The following is a 19,608-nucleotide window of genomic DNA, read 5'->3' as shown; positions in this document are numbered from 1 at the left end:
AACAAAAAAAAACCTAACAAAAACATTCTTTCCACACTATTTGAACAAAAATCAAGACATATATATTTTTTTAAGATGAGATTAAAGATGAAAGTCTTATAAACTTCTAAAATATTGCTAATTCCTTGATCATTTAATATAAAAAAACTGAAACAATCATTTCATACTTATGAAAAGTATTTCTCCTAAAGCTAGCAACAGTAATTTGCAGTATAATTTCGAGTATGAAACATGTTTTGTATCCATGCAACTAGTTAGTGTTTGATTAAGGAAATATGATATTTATTCATAAAAATCTTGTAATACCCTATCAATCTCAAACCTGTAGAAATTTCGGTTGTATCAGCTAATTCCAAGCTGAATCAGAGCAGACCGGTGTTATTTGTACACAACAATTATGTAATAATCTATTTGTTCTTGTAAAAATAATATTTCAATACGGTTTTATTATTTTATTATTTGAATAAATCCCACATATTCAAAAATTCGGTTAAAACTTAATTTTCAAAATGTTTAGCGGTTTGCAACCTTCTACAAAGTTGTTTCTTGTCTTATTTTGCACATTTTGGTCAGTAAAATACACATGAAACCAGACATGCATCGGCACTATGAGCAGTTGAGTTGAGTTTGAGTTTCATGACATCATTTGACAAATTTCCTGGACTGTTATTTAAAAGTTTCCAATAAATGATCAAGGATTTTAAAAGAAAAAACTTAAAATAGAGATATCTCCGAAATTTCCCGATGAAACATTTCGCTCTTAGAAGCATTGGAAAGCTGAGAAAATTTCCTTTAAGACACTTTTGAAAGTAGTGATGACTATTTTTTCTCCTTAAGGTTGCCCAGAAAACACACCGTGATTTACATGCCATTTTTGTATGGACAGCAGCCAATATTGTATGGAGACTTGTATGGGTGAGCCAATGACGCAAAATAGCTTATTTGGTCATAGAGAAGGCCCCCATAAACTTTGAGCCAAATAAAAAATTACAAAAAATAAAAATGGTCGAAATCGGCCGATTTCGTAGAGAGTTGCTCTATGGTTCTGTTCTGAATAAATAAAAAGTTTTTCGTTTTAGTTAGTCTATGAACCCTTTCGACTTTTTTTTTAGTTTGGTTTTCGTGTGATTTGACAGTCTTTTCTTGTCAGGAACAGATCTTCAAATATAAGCATGCTCATTGTGTATGACCAGCCCTGGGCTGGCGGTACCATGGGGGGGGATGTTTGGGGTCCCGTGCCCCCCTTCGACAACAAACATTTTCGGTATTTTTCTGATAGACCATTCAAACCGTAATAAAAAATACCATGCGTGTGCCCCCTTCTATCAGAGCCTGGTCACGCTACTGCCAGCCCACAACATTGTATGGAAAAAATGATGATGCTAAATGATCACTTCTGACTCAGTTCAGAGATAGGGAATGCATGAACGAAGTTTCATCCAATTCAAAAAAAATAAATATCTTAAAATTTCGAATATGTTCAGCTTTTTGCAACAGTGTCCCACCAGCCCTCGTCAAGCAGCTCAGGGAGAAAGGACTCTCCGCTAACTCAAATCGTTGAACGAAAGTGGTTACGAACTGTGCGATGGTGGTGTACGGGTTTTGTCGTCAACAACTCAGTTTTCCAAATGGGTTGGTGTGGGAAATTTCCAACCCGTTCTCCGTCCTGAAATCAACTCGTCGTCCGCAGACACACTGAATGGCACTCTCTTCTGCCAACCCGGACTACAAATGAAGCGTCCAATTTTGTCGAGTGTGTATTGCATCATTTATGGTTTTCGTTCCTGAACCCCGCGCGCACATGAGCGCTTGCTTTGGGTTCTGCAGTCACAGTTTCATGATGTAATTTAGAGGTTTGTTCGCAGCTAGTTTACGGTGTCTGGAGTCCCGGCAGCAGAAGTAGCAGTTTTAGGCGAGCGTCAATTTTCAACACGGTTTGCCACATCCCCGACAGTGTTCAAAGCAACATTGTTGTCTGCAGCAAACTTGAGCTAAACTGGAATTAAGTGAATATTCGCGATTATCATTCAGTTTGCACCTGTTCCAACAAGGTCGAATTCCAAAAGGCTTTCACGTTTTACGTACGGAAATTCATTCCAACTTATCTCCGTGAAATGAAAAGCTCCAACTGACCCAATTTACCCCAGTTCGGTCGGCCAGGCACCGCCATCAAGAGCAAACTTTGTGTTTGACAAACACATTTTGTGGAGAATTTGTAGCCAGACCATGTTCGGAAATTTGGTGCACTACTACGAGTGAACAGTACAATTAAAAAAAAGTGTATTTCACAGATGCTTTTTGGACGGGTTTGGATTTCATGACTGTTTTAAGCATGGTACAAGTACTTCTTTCTTTTTTTTTTGTGAGTACACAAAACATTTCCCCCAAATAATGTGATCTCAGTGTTTGAGGACGAGAAAAAATGTGTTTCGATCCAGACATTTTCTGGCTTTTCTGTTATGGGAAATCTTGGCTTTTTAAAATTGTCAGTTTTTCAGTCATTTCTCAAATTACATTTCATGACAAACAGTTTAAACTTCAAAAATAAACGTATTTCTTTTCCCTCATTGTGAACCAAACAACATATTTCATTTCAAATTGTATCCATTCAAATTCATTGTGAGTTATATGCTTTTCAAATTCAAAACATATTATTTGAGACAGATGGAAGTAAACGAATTTATCTAATGCAAACTTGATGCCTTTGATTCGGCAATCATTTAGGAACATCACAAAAAGCTGATTTATTCGATAATTCGCCATCCATTATATTTGCCGAAGATTATATTTACTTAAATAAAATTTGCAATTTTGTTAACAAAACTTACAGTCTAAATCTCTGTGTCCAGTGAAAGAGGTCAGTACCTTACAAAAACATATGGGTAATTCTCCGCCAACTCACACGAAATCGAGAAAAGTTGCCCCGAACCCTCTTCAATTTGCGTGAAACTTTGTTCTAAGGGGTAACTTTTGTCCCTGATCACGAATCTGAGGTCCGTTTTTTGATATCTCGTGACGGAGGGGCGGTACGACCCCTTCCATTTTTTAACATGAGAAAAAAGAGGTGTTTTTCAATAATTTGCAGCCTGAAACGGTGATGAGATAGAAATATGGTGTCAAAGGGACTTTTATGAAGAATTAGACGCCCGATTTTATGGCGTACTCAGAATTCCGAAAAAACGTATTTTTCATCGAAAAAAACACTAAAAAAGTTTTAAAAATTCTCCCATTTTCCGTTACTCGACTGTAAAAAATTTTGGAACATGTCATTTTATGGGAAATTTAATGTACTTTTTGAATTTACATTGACCCAGAAGGGTCATTTTTTCATTTAGAACAAAATTTTTCATTTTAAAATTTCGTTTGTTTTCTAACTTTGCAGGGTTATTTTTAAGAGTGCAACAATGTTCTACAAAATTGTAGAGCAGACAATTACAAAAAAAATAATATACAGATATAAGGGGTTTGCTTATAAACATCACGAGTCATCGCGATTTTACGAAAAAAAAGTTTTGAAAAAGTTGGTCGTCATCGATCATGGCCGTTCATAGTCACCCGCGACAGACACGGACGGCGAAACAAAGAGAAACGCAAAAAGTAACTTTTTCAAAACTTTTTTTCGTAAAATCACGATAACTCGTGATGTTTATAAGCAAACCCCTTATATCAATATATTTTTTTTTGTAATTGTCTGCTCTACAACTTTGTAAAACATTGTTACACTCTAAAAAATAACCCTGAAAAGTTAGAAAAATTACGAAATTTTAAAATGAAAAAATTTGTTCTAAATGAAAAAATTACCCTTCTGGGTCAATGTAGATTCGAAAAGTACATTATATTTTCCATAAAATGACAAGTTCCAAAAAAATTTACAGTCAAGTAACGGAAAATGGGAGAATTTTTTATTGCCTTTCTTACAAAAGAAAGGTTTAAGATTTGCTTTTGGAAAAACGCTTTTTTCAGAAATCTGAAAAAATTCGTGCACGGCAAGGGTTCGTCCCAGGAAAAAATTATATTACTAAATTGAAGGTTTAGATAAGCTCTTTCGATTGAATTTTGGCCCGAAACCCGGAACTCAAAGTCTGATTTTTGAGAGCTCTTTTTCTGGCCGATGTCTGTATCCGCTTTTAAAAATTTGTGTCTTCCATCACTGGAAAACCGTTCGTAAAACCCACAATTTTTAAAAGTCAGATCTGTAGCCGTGGGGTCGGAGACGAACATTTTATTTTTCGATTCACAATTTTCGACCAGTAAATGTGGTCAAAGCCATTTTTAGAGGTATTTTTTGGACTATTTCACAGATAAAAAAAAAAACGAAGTTGACTTTATAGCTGTCGGCCACCATTGCTAGTACCAACCACTAGTGTCATCCTTTTATCTACAAGGACTTCGCCGCCCTGGGCTCCTAAGTGTATTTCACAGATAACACTATCAAATTTAAAGAATTCAGTTTCAAACAAAAAGCCATTCGAAAACATGCGCCATAAACTGTTTGGGCCCAAAATTTGAAGCTTTTCCAAAATGTATTTCCAGAGATATAGCGATTTTAGTGTTCTTCGTCTTATTTTTACCCTATTTTTTTGTTATTAAATTTTTGGATTTATACAAAATCATATACTGAACATCAAATTCGAAATCTCGGCTCGTTCTCGCTCGAAAGCTCGACTAGTCGTCAAGTCAAAGCTTCAACGCCAGCGCTTTTACGCTTGCGCGTTTTACGCTGCGCGTGAAAGTGTTCTTTCTGGCTTCTCATAATTGATCGTCAAAGTGCAATAGCGATACATATTTTTTTAAGTTAATCGTAGACTAACATTATAGACTGAGTACCCCTTATTTTTTTTTCTAATAATGTCAATCCAATATGTTTTTCTTAATTAAATTTAAATGTCTTGCGACAAATAATGTTCTTCTGAAATTAAAAAAAATGGCATTTGTGGTTTAGCCTAAAAACATTCGAAGCTTTAGGTAAAATTCTCACTGGATGGTATCATTATGTTTTTGAAAAATTAATTGCACCAATATATTTCTCGGAGTTCATCATTTTGTAAGAATGGCTCTATTTCACCTCTGGTGATTTTTAATCGGGTTTTTAGTGTTTTTTTCGATGAAAAATACGTTTTTTTTTTTTCAAATCTCTCATCACCGTTTCAGGCTGCAAATTTTTGAAAAACACCTCATTTTTCGCATGTTCAAAAATGGAAGGGGTCGTACCGCCCCTTCGTCACGAGATATCGAAAAACTGTACGGAATATGATAATACGATTTATTGGAAAAAATTTAGTATTTTATTCTAGAAACACGTTATCCACCTACCAGTCGGTGCCTACCTCTCATTTATAGTAGTTGTTGAAAATTTAAAAGCTTGAATGAACAATCGCTCATTTTAAAGTTTGACATACAGAGATATATATAAAATAAAATAAAATTAAGCATGGAACCTCAACTTTAACTATCAACTCTCATGAATAAATCATTTTTATTTCACACCAATTTGCCTACAATATAAATTTCACAATTCTTCACAGTTAACATCCCCCTCCACGTGGCAGCATTCGCCTCTACCAAAAGCCACACAAAGTCAAGTCTAGACAAAGTCATAATCCTTCTCGTCGTAGCACTCTACATTGAGCTCTCACTTTTGCATTTTGCCTGAACAACTGCACACCTGAAGTAACAGCAACTGTGTTTCCGTTGAATTAAAATAATTTCATCATATGAATAATAAATTTAAGCCTGCACTCCTCACAAAAGGTAGGGGGGAAAAACCCCTTTCACTCTAGGTGGCATTTCCCTTTTTTCTACATTTTCCGGACAGGCAGGGCTGCCATTTCCGGCGTGCCAGCTGCTGCTGGTGTGGAACAAAGAAGCACATCCAGAACATCTGTTTAGCACCCGGTATCATTGCATTTCCGGAAGCATCGCGCTGAACGTGCCAAATGCAGGTAGCATGGGAAAGCTGCCTGGCAGGGTTGGGAAATTTTTGGATGGGAATTATTCTTTTTGGTTCGACAAGAAAGCTATTGTATTAAACAGAAATTTCAAAATAAATGTTTACATTCGGAAATTGGTGATTTTTCCCAACCCTACCCCAGTACTCTTCAAGCTCTTCGCGTGCTCCAACAGCATGTTTCAGGAGATGGGCATATTGGGTTGCCCAAGGCATGCTTTCAGAACGTTTTGGAATGTAATTGTCGGATAGGGAGGAACACACACACACACACACACACATTCACATAAGTGTGATACGTGAGATGCAGCAGGAGGCGCCATTTTTATTTTAATGAACCATGACTGACTGGCACTTGCGATGGCATGCATGATTACAATTTCGTGAATGAACCGTTGTTCACTTGGAATGAGAACACTGGGAGCTTCGCTCAGTGTTTGTGATTGCATTGTTATGTTGGTTGTTTTAATAACTTTAAAGTTATTCCTAAAACATTCAAGAAGTCAAAATTTTAACAGCTTTATATGGGAATTATTTTTGGAGTAAAATCAGGCACCAGTGAAGTCGGATCTTTTTGGAGAGCTGTCATAATCACAACTTGGCAGCAGATTTTTTGACCATATTTCTCTATGGCTCAAAAGTTGCGGGTTCTTCCCTAAAACATATCAAAAAATCTCTAAAATAAAAAAAGAGTTTATGTGAAAAAATGTTAATTAAAAAATCGACAATTTTTTTCCGTGTACCTATTTTTTTTCAATAGTTCTCATCAATATCTACAACTTTGGCGAATACACCAAATTGATCAGAAAAATCACTCAAAAGTTACAGCTGTTTTAATATTTACGTACCATTTTGTATGGACAGCTGCCAAAATTGTATGGAGACTTGTATGGGTGAACCAATGACACAAAATAGCTTCTTTGGTCATAGGAAAGGCCCCCGAAAAATTTGAGCCAAATAAAAAAAATACAAAAAATAATAATTCTACAAATCTGCAAATTTCGTAAAGAATTGCTCACATACTAAAGTTAAGTGCAAAAGATGTCTTTTTGTCCTCTTAAAAGTTCCAAGAATGTAAATAAAAAATCGCAATTTCTGAATTAAACTCCAAATTTAAAAAAAATCAGTATACTCGGCATTTAATCAAAAACTCTAGAGCAGTTCTCTCAGATATCGTTCATTCGATTTTTTTTGTATTTTTTAATCCGACTAAAACTTTTTTGGTGCCTTCGGTATGCCCAAAAAAAACCATTTTGCATCATTAGTTTGTCCATATAATTTTCCATACAAATTTGGCAGCTGGCCATACAAAAATTATGTGTGAAAATTCAAGAATCTGTATCTTTTGAAGGAATTTTTTCATCGATTTGGTGTCTTCGGCAAAGTTCCCAAGTAACAATCCAAATGCTCCTAAGTTTTATCAGTTTTTATAAAACATTTGAAAAAAGCTTCTTGCTTTTATAAAAGCTTTTGTCAAGTCTTTTTGGGCTTAGCAAAATACTGTTCTGGAAATATCTTGGAAAAATCTTGAAAAGTTCTTGAAGAACATGGAGCAAAGTTTTATTGATCTATTTTTAATTTACTTACAGTTATCTTGAAGAAGATATTCCTAGAACAAATTGACTTCACCAAATCAGTATTAAATCCAAGTTGTTTAGGGAAAGCTTTATTCGAAATCTTTTTGTCTTGACCTTTCAAATGTCAAACTCAGTCTACTTTTAGCAGCAAGAAGATCGGACGTTTCCAATGTGCCGGGCAAGCTCTTTTATTTATTTTGTTAAGCAAAAAGATTAAACTGCTTTCTTAATTGTGATGTGATTAAATTGTGTCAAATTTAGATTCGTGAGGTGATCAAACAAGTTAGTGTTGTGCTTCTTTCTGAGCTTCCGGCATGAAAATTGGAAGACGGTTTCGAATCATCAAGTGAAAAAAAGTGACAAGTATTCTTCTCAGTTGTTGTAAATAAATATTAATAAACAAAAACGGTGAATTGAACGTAACCCTAGTTTTATTCAAATACGACGAAAACTCGCTATTCGTTATTCACGAAAATGACGAAAATGTGTCAACACATGTTTTTTGGATCTATCTCCAGTGGGCTAAAACTTGCATGCGCTACGGTCGCAGTATTATGCATTTTACTCTAGATTAAAACTATATCAAAGCTCACTTCAGTCTAGAACCCCTTGCTTAATCTTAAACAAGAGCTTTTCAAGAAACGTTATTCTTGATCAAGAGTATATCCAGAAAAGATGTTTTTCTAATAGCTTTCAGTAAGAACAAATAGATTTAAAGAATTTCGCCATGTTTAAATGAAAAAATAGCGACCTATATGGACGCCATTACGGTGTTTACAGCTATACAAGAAAAGTTTGCTTCAATATTATGAAAAAATGAGAGTTATTCTGATAGAAAATTGTATTCGGTGTCTACTTTTTCGAGGTATCTCTAGAAATTGATAGGTGTAATTTTAATGGCATGGATTTTCTCATTATGATTGAATCGATAATCAAGCACTTATTTATATAATTATTATATTCTTATCACCGAATAAAATTAACCATTTGTCGTGTTAAGTTTGTGGGTCTCGTGGCGCAGGGGTAGCGGCTTCGGCTGCCGATCCCGATGATGCTATGAGACGCGGGTTCGATTCCCGCCTTATCCACTGAGCTTCTATCGGATGGTGAAGTAAAACGTCGGTCCCGGTTTCTCCTGTCTCGTCAGAGGCGCTGGAGCAGAAATCCCACGTTAGAGGAAGGCCATGCCCCGGGGGGCGTAGTGCCAATAGTTTCGTTTTTTTTTTTTCGTGTTAAGTTTAAAAGAAAAGTTGGATTAAATAAAATAAATCTTGCACCCATATTTTCTTCATAAAATATAATTTATCCTAATCAAGAATACACAAGTTTAAAATATGTTTTATTGCGGCTACCAAGAGATCTTCAATAAAGCTATAAATTTGATTAGCTTTAGAATAAGTTCTACTAGATCTCTTGAGAGTATCTGGAGAAACCGTTAAAAATCAACAACAATACTGTTTGGATCTACAACTCTCCTGAAATACGCTCTCGACAACCTCCTAAAATAGTCCATTTTACACTTAATGCTGCTTTAACTCTTCTTTATTGCTGCTTTCAGGATAAAGCGGTTTTTTGCTCGAATCTTTCCAGAGACTCTTGAAATATACTTCCAGAGTGAATTAAAACGTAGATTGTTACTTGGGTTGTAGGTATGGATATGGACTACACTGAAAAAAATGATACACGGTAAAAAAAATTTTGGTGATTTTTTATTTAACTTTTTGTCACTAAAACTTGATTTGCAAAAAAACACTATTTTTAATTTTTTTTATTTTTTAATATGTTTTAGAGGAGAAATTTACCGGTTGTGCAAAAAATCTTTGAGCGAGTAATGAATTTTTGAATCAATACTGATTTTTTCAAAGAATCGAAAAATTGGTCGCAAAAATTTTTCAACTTCATTTTTCGATGTAAAATCAAATTTGCAATCGAATAGTACTTCAGTGAAATTTTGATAAAGTGCACCGTTTTCAAGTTAAATCCATATTTAGGTGACTTTTTTGAAAATAGTCGCAGTTTTTAATTTTTTTAAATAAGTGCACATAATTGCCCACCTTAAAAAAAATATTTTTGAAAATCTGAGAAAATTCTCTATATTTTGCATTTTTGAACTTTGTTGATACCACCCTTTGTTGCTGAGATATTGCCATGCAAAGGTTTAAAATCAGGAAAATTGATGTTTTCTAAGTCCCACCCAAACAACACACCATTTTCGATTGTCGATATCTCAGCAACTAATGGACCGATTTTCAATGTTTAAATATGAAACATTTGTAAAATTTTCCGATCTTTTCGAAAAAAAATATTTTCAAAATTTTCAAACCTAGACTAACATTTTAAAAAGGCGATATATTGAATGTTTGGCAATATCTCAGCAACTAAGGGTCGTATCAACAAAGTTCAAAAATGCAAAATATAGAGAATTTTTTCAGCTTTTCAAAAATATTTTTTTCAAAGGTGGGCAAACAAACATGTGCACTAATTTCAAAAAATGAAAAACTTCGACTATTTTCAAAAAAAAGTCACCTAAAAATGGATTTAACATGAAAACGGTGCACTTTATCAAAATTTCACTTGAGTACTTTTTGATTGCAAATTTGATTTTACATCAAAAAATGAAGTTGAAAAAATTTTGCGACCAATTTTTCGATTTTTTGAAAAAATCAGTATTTATTAAAAAATTTATAACTCGCTCAAAGATTTTTTGCACAACCTGAAAATTTCTGAAAAGTTGGCATTTGATGTCCTCTAAAACATATCAAAAAATAAATAAAAATAAAAAAAGTGTTTTTTTGCAAATCAAGTTTTAGTGCGAAAAAATTAAATAAAAAATCACCAAAACTGTTTTTTACCGCGTATCATTTTTTTTCAGTGTAGTCCATATCCATACCTACAACTTTGCCGAAGACACCAAATCGATGAAAAAATTCCTTCAAAAGATACAGATTTCTGAATATTCAAACATCATTTTTGTATGGCCAGCTGCCAAATTTATATGGAAAATTATATGGACAAACTAATGATGCAAAATGGCTTTTTTGGGCATACCGAAGGCACCAAAAAAGTTTCAGTCGGATTAAAAAATACAAAAATAAAAATTTAAGAAAAAAAAAACGATTTCGTAGAGAATTGCTCTCTAATTTTTCATACAAATTGTCGTCAAACCCCCAAACGCACCTGCCAAAGTTTTTCAATTACCACGCAGAGTAAATGTTAGGGGAGACCATGTACTAAACTGAAAGGAAGCAACGAAAACCCCCTACTCAACTCCACAGCTCGTACAACATCCTGTCCTAAAGTAAAAGAAACCCCTTTTCATCGTTTTTTTTTTTCTTTCTTTTCGTTGGGGAACTTTGGCAAACATTTTGTACCTGGCAGAAAGTAGGTTTCGTTTCGTGCAAACAACACAAAAAAGCTCCCCAACAAGACACAAACAGTGTGTGCGAGTTTGCGGGACGCAGCCAACTGCACATCAATTGAATTAGGTTAATTAAACCTGGGAAGTAGGTGAGGGGAAACCTCACCAGCCGAATGACAATGGATTTTCTTGGGAAGGAAAACTTTCAGTCTACTCAAGTTGATGAGTTCTGGGAAGAATGCTGCCTTGGTTATTGCTATTCATGCACTCAGATATTCCAGAACAAACCTTTGAATTCCAAAGAAATGAAGGAACTTGGTAGGATTTCGTTCGAACCAACAAGACGAAGTCTTGACAACAGCCCGATGTTGACTTCGAAGGACACTTGTTTGCATTACGCATGGACGACAATCTGGCTCGGCCCACAAGAAAAGTTGGAAGGAGTAAAGTGTAAATCTTGCCAGCCACCTAATCAAACACTCCCCCCCCCTCTGAACCAAAGGGTGTTCTGTTTGCACTACTAATACAATGTGAAAACAGTTGGCCTGCGAACAGAAGTTGGTCCTGCTGCTGTTCGACTTTGATTAAGAGATTGATAAAACGTTTGTGGGGGTTGGGTAGAAGCTACTTGCTTGCTGTCTTTTGTGGAAGATTACGTACAACTTATGGGCACAAGACACTTGGTAACGGGGGCGGAGAAAAGTCTTGTGGACAACAGTGTAATGAATCGATTGCGGTTTTGTTGGTCTTTCTGGGGAGAAAATAACAGCAAGAGTGATTCAATTTAAAACGATTAAGGAATTTAATCCCACAGTATGAACATAAAATTACAAATCATCCAGAACTACAAAAAAAAATTACTTCTTTCTTTGTAAGAAACCTAAAGCTTGAAGATATTCACCGTGAGCTTCACCTTTATTGTTCTGATTTTCCCCCCGTTCTGTTGCTCAAAGGTAAACAACAAACAGAAGCTTCACACAACAGCCAATTGTTGCGTCGAAGCCAGCTAATCCCAGGAATGGCTCCACCCATTGAAGTACCCCAGCCTGATGGCCTAGCACAGGAATCTGGGCTGCCTTCCAGAGCATTGTATCCGGTAGCGATAAGCCAGAAGAAAAACCAGCAAAAAAGAAAAGTTGTCGTTCCACGTGGATTCGGCAGCACCTATTGTTGTCGTTTGTTGAGAACGAAGGTTGTTCCGATAAGGAGGTGACTCGTTGCACAATGACTTTCGAGGACGTTTTTTTTACTTTCTTTCTATGTCGAATATCTCCAGAACATGCCAAACAAACAAGTCGTTCTGTGTGTGTGCCTCGAGTAATCTTGATTCTGCAAACAAGTTCGCTTTTCAAGACATCCACCACAATGCCAAAACCAGCCGAGTTTCCATTAGGCAATTATTCGGAAACTGGCCCCGCAACTCCCCTGAAAAGCAGCTTGATCGATATCAATTTCCCACCGGCAGAGTTTACCCTTTCCAACGGGCAACGGGCTTCAAATTAGACAGCCATTAACTTTTTAATCGGATTACGGGGCATTACTTCATCAAATGTCAATTAGTTTGCTATCGCGCGTTCCCTTCATTGGAGCGACATCAGAAGAGTAGTGTGTCCCGTGTAACCAGATCCCCGCGACCAAGATTTAACGGAGTGGCCTCCGTCGTGGAATATAAACTTAAAAGTGTCAATCTGGAAGCGTGGTGGCACCTAGAATATTGTCAACGAAATAACCTTTTATTGAGTTGTGCTGAAAGAGGTGTTTCGAACGATTGTTTACCTTAATTAAGAAGTTTGAGAAGGTTTTGTGTTGCTGCGAGCTCGAGTTTCTTCTTTCAAATAAATTCTTGTTTTAAAAGGAAAATGATCTCAAAACTGCGTTGACCAGACCTGCACGTATTTTGGGGTACAAGCTCAAACCCACGCAAGACTTTTAAATATTGTTCAAATGCTAGCCCTTGAGACCGTTCAGAAACACTAGAATATATGGGTTGAGTTTCAAAATTCAAATTAAGCCAGGGACTTTATTTTCACAATCAAAAATCTTGTTAGAAATATTTCTTTCCTTGAGAAATCAAATTTTGTTGATTGAATGTATATATTACTGTTTCATAATCATTAAAAGCTTATTTTATGTTTGAATGTGATTTGTTTCTGTTCACAACTCATATTTTTTGAAGCAATTATTTGTTTGAAAGATGACAACAGAAAAATATTTACGAATAACTATTTTTTTATTTTAATGATAAATAAACTGCTAGCAATTGTGTTCATCGTATATGTTATTTTATTAAGCATAAATATTTTTTTGTAAGATGAGAAATAATCTGATAAAAACAAGAAGCATCGATTTTTCTTTGTGGTACGACTTCAGAATTGAAAAAAAAGCATTGAAAAAAAATCCAACGCTGTTTGAAATTTGTAGTATTAAATCCTTAAAAATCCTTTTAAAAATGAAAGATAAAAACTTGTTATAAAACCTTCAAGAAAAAGATCATCTTTCAGTCATGAGCAATGCTCTACGAAAACGGTCTTTTTCCTTCAATTTTAATTTTTGTATTTTTTAATCCGGCTGAAACTTTTTTGGTGCCTTCGGTATGCCCAAAGAAGCCATTTTGCATCATTAGTTGGTCCGTATAATTTTCCATACAAATTTGGCAGTTGACCTTACAAAAACGATTTACGAAAATTCAAACATTTGTATCTTTTGAAGGATTTTTTTGATCGATTTGGTGCCTTCGGCATAGTTGTAGGTATGGATAAAGACTACACTGCAAAGCTTTAAAAACATGAAAATTAATGTTTCCAAGTCTCAACCAAACAACCCACCATTTTTCAAAGTCGATATCTCAGCAACTAACGGTCCGATTTACAATTTTAAAACGTAAAACATTCGTAAAATTTTTCGATCTTTTCATAAAAATATGTTTTTTTTTAATTTTTAAACCAAGACTAACATTTCAAAAGGGCCAAACATTCAATATTACGCCATTTTGAAATGTAAAATATTTTTTTCGAAGAGATCGGAAAATTTCACGAATGTTTCATATTTTAACATTGTAAATCGGAAATGGTGGGTTGTCAATTTTCCTGCTTTTTAACCCTTTGCATGGCAATATTTCAGCAACAATCAACAAAATTCAAAAAAGCACAATATAGAGAATTTTCTCAGCTTTCAAAAATATTTTTTTCAAAAGTGGACAAACATGTGCACTTATTTTAAAAAATGATAAACTGCGACTATTTTCAAAAAAGTCACTTGAAAATGGATTTAACTTGAAATCGGTGCACTTTATTAAAATTTCACCAAAGTACTTTTTGATTGCAAATAAGATTTAAAATCGAAAAATGAAGTTGAAAAATTTTTGCGACCAATATTTTGATTTTCTAAAAAAAAAAACAGTATCAATTCAAAAAATCATGACTCGGTCAATGATTTTTTGCACAACCAACAAAACCCGGAAAAAAAATAAAATAGTGTTTTTTTTGCAGATCAAGTTTTAGTGACAAAAAGTTAAATAAAAAATCATCTCTTTTTTACCGTGTATCATTTTTTTGCAGTGTAGTCCATATTTATACCTACAACTTTGCCGAAGACACCAAATCGATCTAAAAATTCCTTCAAAAGATACAGAATTTTGAATTTTCATACATCATTTTTGTATGAACAGTTGCCAAATTTGTATGGAAAACTATATGGACAAACTAATGATCCAAAATGGTTTCTTTGGGCATACCGAAGAAACCAAAAAAGTTTCAGTCGGAATAAAGAATACAAAAAAAAATCGAATGACCAAAATCTGAGAGAACTGCTCTTTTTGCCAATGTTTTTAAAAATGTCACTTTTTATGGGTCAATTTCGGCTGTGTTTTTTACTAACATTTGCTATAATTTAAGTAAAAAGAAGTATGCAGTAATTCTTCTAGTGTCTCAGGCAATACCTCTACGCATTTTTTTTTACAACTTAAATGACATTGGTGCCATTTTATAGCATAAAATGTGAAAAACAAGCAAAAAATTGAAAAAGTGAATGTAAAAAAATGAAAAAATTAGAAAGGCAAAATAAAATGAAATAAAGTGGTAGAATAGGCCAAATACTATTAAAAACAAACACAAACTAAAAAAGATAAATGCAAATTGAAATACTAAAGATGAAACATGAAAAACATAAAACAAGACAAGTTAAGTTTTTCGTAGAACAAAAGTTGCTCAAAATTATCTCCAGAACAATCTAATCTAATCTAAGCTCATCTAATCAAACACAAGTGCAGCCAGTCCGAAGAAAGCATCCTGGAAGATCTTGAAGTTAGATTACGCCCCAGGTTCTTTCTTGTCGTTATTGATGATTGTAGTAATTTCGAGATCACCCGAAATGTATTACACTCATTAAAGCGGCCAGGCCTACTGCGTTGCATTGGCCGCAGAGAGGATTCTGTAAACGGATCACATTTTACAGGATCTACAGGGGAGGAAGGATGCGTGGACATACCGTACCAAACGCCCCGAGTCAGTTATGATGTGGTGTGTCATGAGTGAGTGTTGTTGTAAATGTCTATGTCTATGTTTTATTTCATTTGATTATTGGGGATATGGAAGCAAATGGGAAATGAGAGATAGGATAATGATGGCATAGGTGTTGAAGGAGTTCATATAGTAAATGGATAAATGAATATATCATATAGTAAATGAATAAATAAGTATAAACATATAAGCAAATTTAAAGGTGATTCCAAGAAGCTGTGAAATAATTAATAAGAATTTAAATAATAGACGATCCAGATGGTACCAATGCCGTTAAGGAATGCTTATCAAATGTTATAGCTTTATTTAAATTATGTACTGAGTTGTTAAACGGAGGAGTGGGATAGGAACAGGATGATGAACGTAATATTGGAATTTAACAATTATTATATAATCGATCAATGTTGCACTGGACAATTTGAAGAGGAGTCAAAGAGACTGTGGAATAATTAAACAAGGAGAAGAATACGATAAGGATGACATGGATTTTAAAGGAGGTCATATAGTAAAAGAATAAACATACATTACCTCTAGAACAAGGGTGAAATAAAAAAAATCAATACAAAATGTGGGCAGTAGAGGATAAAGTGCAGAGAATCAATTTCATTTATTTGGGGTTTGGCTGTATGGAACCTTTCTACCATTGCAAAAAAATCCCGTTTAGTTTCATTCAAAACAATGCACAGTAGGCCAGCTCCATTATTTTAAAAAATGATCCCAAAAAATCAGAGAGCAAGAAAAAACCATTGAAGAAAACGGAAATTTGAAGAAAAAGTTGTCTAATCCATTGTTAACTATGTATTAGATTTTAAAAAAGCATCCACGTGGTTTATGGATGGTACCTTGATAAAATTTTATAAAAAATTTGAAGTTTTTTTTTTTAAATATGTTTCACCTCCTGATATTTCGTTCCAATTTTGCTGGGGCTGACACAAACATTGAAAACAAATTGCCCCGGCTTTGTTACTTAAAGCTAAATTACAAGTCAGTTAATAATGTTCAACGCAGATTTCAAAAAATGATCAAATCAGTGTTTTTGTGTGTAAAAAATGCTCCTTACCATAACTAGGGTAAAAGAATTCCCACAAATTTGCAACACACGTAAAACCCGTTAAATTTGCGTATTTTTAAGGGGTAACTTTTTCGATATCTCGTGACGGAGGGCCAGTACGACCCCTTTTTTGGTTGAACATGCGAAAAGACAATTTACAGCCTGAAATGGTGATGAAATGGAAATTTGGTGTCAAAGGGACTTTTATGTAAAATTGGACGCCCGATTCTATGGCGTACTCAAAATTCCGAAAAAACGTATTTTTCATCGAAAAAGAAACTAAAAATGTTTAGAAACTCTGCCATTTTCCGTTAATCAACTGTATTTTTTTTTTTTTTTTTTGGGAACATGTCATTCTGAGGGAAATTTAATGTTCTATTCGAATCTGCAATATTCCAAAAGGGTAGTTTGTTCGTTTAAAAAAATATTTTCAATTTGAAATTTCGTGTTTTTTCTAACTTTGCAGGGTTATCTTTTATCAAAGTTGTAGAGCAGACAATTACAAAAAAAAATGAATTATAAACAAAACGGGTTTGTAATCATCACGAGTTATGACGATTTTACGAAAACAAGTTTTGAATAAATTACTTTTTGCGTTTCTCTTTGTTTCGTCGTTTGTGTAAGTCGCGGGTGATGAACGGCCAAAATCGCGATAACTCGTGATGTCAATTTTTTTGTAATTGTCTACTCTACAACTTTGTAGGACATTGCTACAATTTAAATTTTGTTCTAAATGAAAAAAAATACCCTTCTCGGTTAATGTAGATTTGAACAGAACATTAAATTTCCCTTGAAATGTCAGGTTCCAAAATTATTTACAGTTGAGTAACGGAATTTGGAAGCGTTTTTAAAACTTTTTGGTAAAAATTACGATTTTTTTTTTGAGTACGCCTTCAATGTTTTCCCTTTTAACTTAACTCTCCAACAGCTTCGAGCTTTTCGGTCGGGAAATTGCTTTCAACGGTCGCTTCACCTAAGGGAAATCAGTGGCGCAAACTTCGCCGACGACGACGACAACGCGTTCGACACATTTCGCATTAGGGGCGCCCCCTTCCCATTTTAAAGGTAGCTTGATGATAATTTTTAATAACACTATTATGAGCGTCAGTCAGTGTGTGTGAGTGTGGAAAAAGTGAAAAGAGAGAGGGAGAGGGGTCGTAATGATGTTTACACTCGCTCTTTCCCAACGAGGATCGTGACTCACAAGGACCTCTCTCAACGCTGTGAATATGCTCGGCATAAGAGTGGGAGGAACGTACTCTATACGTGGTGAATAGTGTCGGAAAGGTCGGGAGGTCTTTGTTGACTGGGGCAGAAAGCTTTGTTAAATTTTCCCTCGGCGAAGGGCAATACAAATGTTTGCCTTTTCAAGGGTGGGGAAAATAGTTTTCGGAAAACTGTTATGATAGCGTTATCATATTAATTTTAGCTATAGAGATGGGAGGGAATCTTATGAAAGTTGTCTGCCTTTAACGATCTGATTTTAACAATTTTATCAATTTATTCGAGAAAAATGGCAACGGCAAGGCACCTGTGTTTTCTTTCTGATAACTTTTTATTATGCAGCCTAGCAAAAACCACATCAGCCAAAATATTGTTCTTTTTCAGAAAAACCACCCACCAAAAAACTAAAACCCCGTAATTAAAGACATACTTAGCCTGAAGATACTTTTTATGGCGCTTGTTTGTGTTTTGACTAAGACTCCTAGTGCGGTTTTTGTCCCGCCAAAATTTTCTCGTAAAAGCAACACAGCACGTGCGTCGTTAAATTAGTTTGAAACATGAAACTTTTCCGCGCGAGGGTTTTTCCTTTGAGCTCGCGTTTTTTCACACATATACAAACGCAAACTTCTCTGCGGTGGATTCTGAGGGAGGAAAGTTTTTCCTTCCCCAGCTTAATTCCACTTGAACTGAAAAAAGTGTTCTTTCAAGCTGTTTACGAATACTTTCTTGAAGAAAATTTTTACCTCCCGTCGCTGAGAATTTGTGGCGATTACATTGCAAAAAATAACCGCCCAAGAAGGTTATGCAACAGCTGTTGGTTGACGAAACTTACCTTGAATCCTTTGTACCATTCCTTAATTGTGGACTCGTCGTACCGGGTGTGTGATTTGAGAAAGTCCATGTCCTCTTTCGAGAGACGGTCCTTACTACCTAAACAGCCCATGTCCTGTGGAGGGAGAAATAGAAACAAAAAAAAAGTTAAAATTCACGTTCTTTTGTTCAAAAATTTGCATTGCAAAAAAAAGAGCATTTTTTGTAACAGAACACACAAAAAGCAAAAAAAAAGCTTCTTTTTCTGCTGGTCATCCCTCAATCATGCTGCGGAGAGATGGGCTCGTCAAATATTGAAGCCTCGGTAATAGGATAAGTATCCTCGGTGGCAGCATCTCTGGAGATGACTGGGGCAATTTTTGCTGGACGAGAGAGAGCAAAAGAAAAAAAGTGGATTCTGCAGGCGATGGTGATGAGATACTGCCAAAGTACTTGATGGAGCAAGTGCGGAAAATCCGCATTATGACTGTCGGGAGCGCAAAGTCTCCAAGTGGTAGGCAATTGGCAAACTGATTAAACGAAAGAGCGAAGATTAAACTACATCAGCAAGATGAAGAAGAAACTGAGACAATTAATCTTAACTAAAAACACGAACTGAAGTTGAAAATTGACAGAATAAAAACATAAAATTACACTGAACAATAATATTTTCATGAACATTTTGTATGCATTTTAAAACAAGGATGAACCACCCCATTCTCCAGATAAACAAAAAAAAATCGGCTTATTAAAAAAAAATGAGAAACTCCAAATTAACATGATTTCCATTTAAAATTCCAGCTCAAAACAGGAATTTTTTAGGTACTTTTTTCTCGACCCTCTCTCATTTCAATAAAACTTTGTAGACATGTTATGGAACCAGTTTCACTCGATAATGACATTTGAGAAGGGCGTAACTGTTTTACATATTTTTTGTAATTCGTAATTAAAATATTTCTGTATCTCGAAGCCGTTGCATCGAATCATTGTGGTTTAAAGCAAACTTGTAGGAAATTTTACGGGCTTTCCGAAAAAAATACACTGAACGAAAAAAACACGCCACTTCTATAAGATTTTCGGATTTATAAGTTTAAAAGTAAAATTTAAAGGTGAACCCACAATTT

General features: G+C 34.9%; 1 protein-coding gene across 11 annotated transcripts in view; it reads right to left on the bottom strand.

Moving 5' to 3' along the window:
• Nucleotides 1-19,608, bottom strand: part of LOC6040115 (neuronal calcium sensor 2) — a 237,904-nt gene that overhangs the window by 120,344 nt on the left and 97,952 nt on the right. For all 11 annotated transcript variants that reach the window (XM_038258777.1, XM_038258788.1, XM_038258781.1 and 8 more), the window contains one exon: nucleotides 18,507-18,620. In XM_038258777.1, the coding sequence (XP_038114705.1) occupies nucleotides 18,507-18,620 (114 nt within the window). The remainder of the gene's footprint in view (nucleotides 1-18,506; nucleotides 18,621-19,608) is intronic.

Source organism: Culex quinquefasciatus, chromosome 3 (assembly GCF_015732765.1).
Source record: "Culex quinquefasciatus strain JHB chromosome 3, VPISU_Cqui_1.0_pri_paternal, whole genome shotgun sequence".
Classification (NCBI taxonomy): Eukaryota; Metazoa; Arthropoda; class Insecta; order Diptera; family Culicidae; genus Culex; species Culex quinquefasciatus.
The sequence above is the reverse complement of the archived record's forward strand: the minus strand, read 5'-3'. Positions and strand labels throughout refer to the sequence as shown.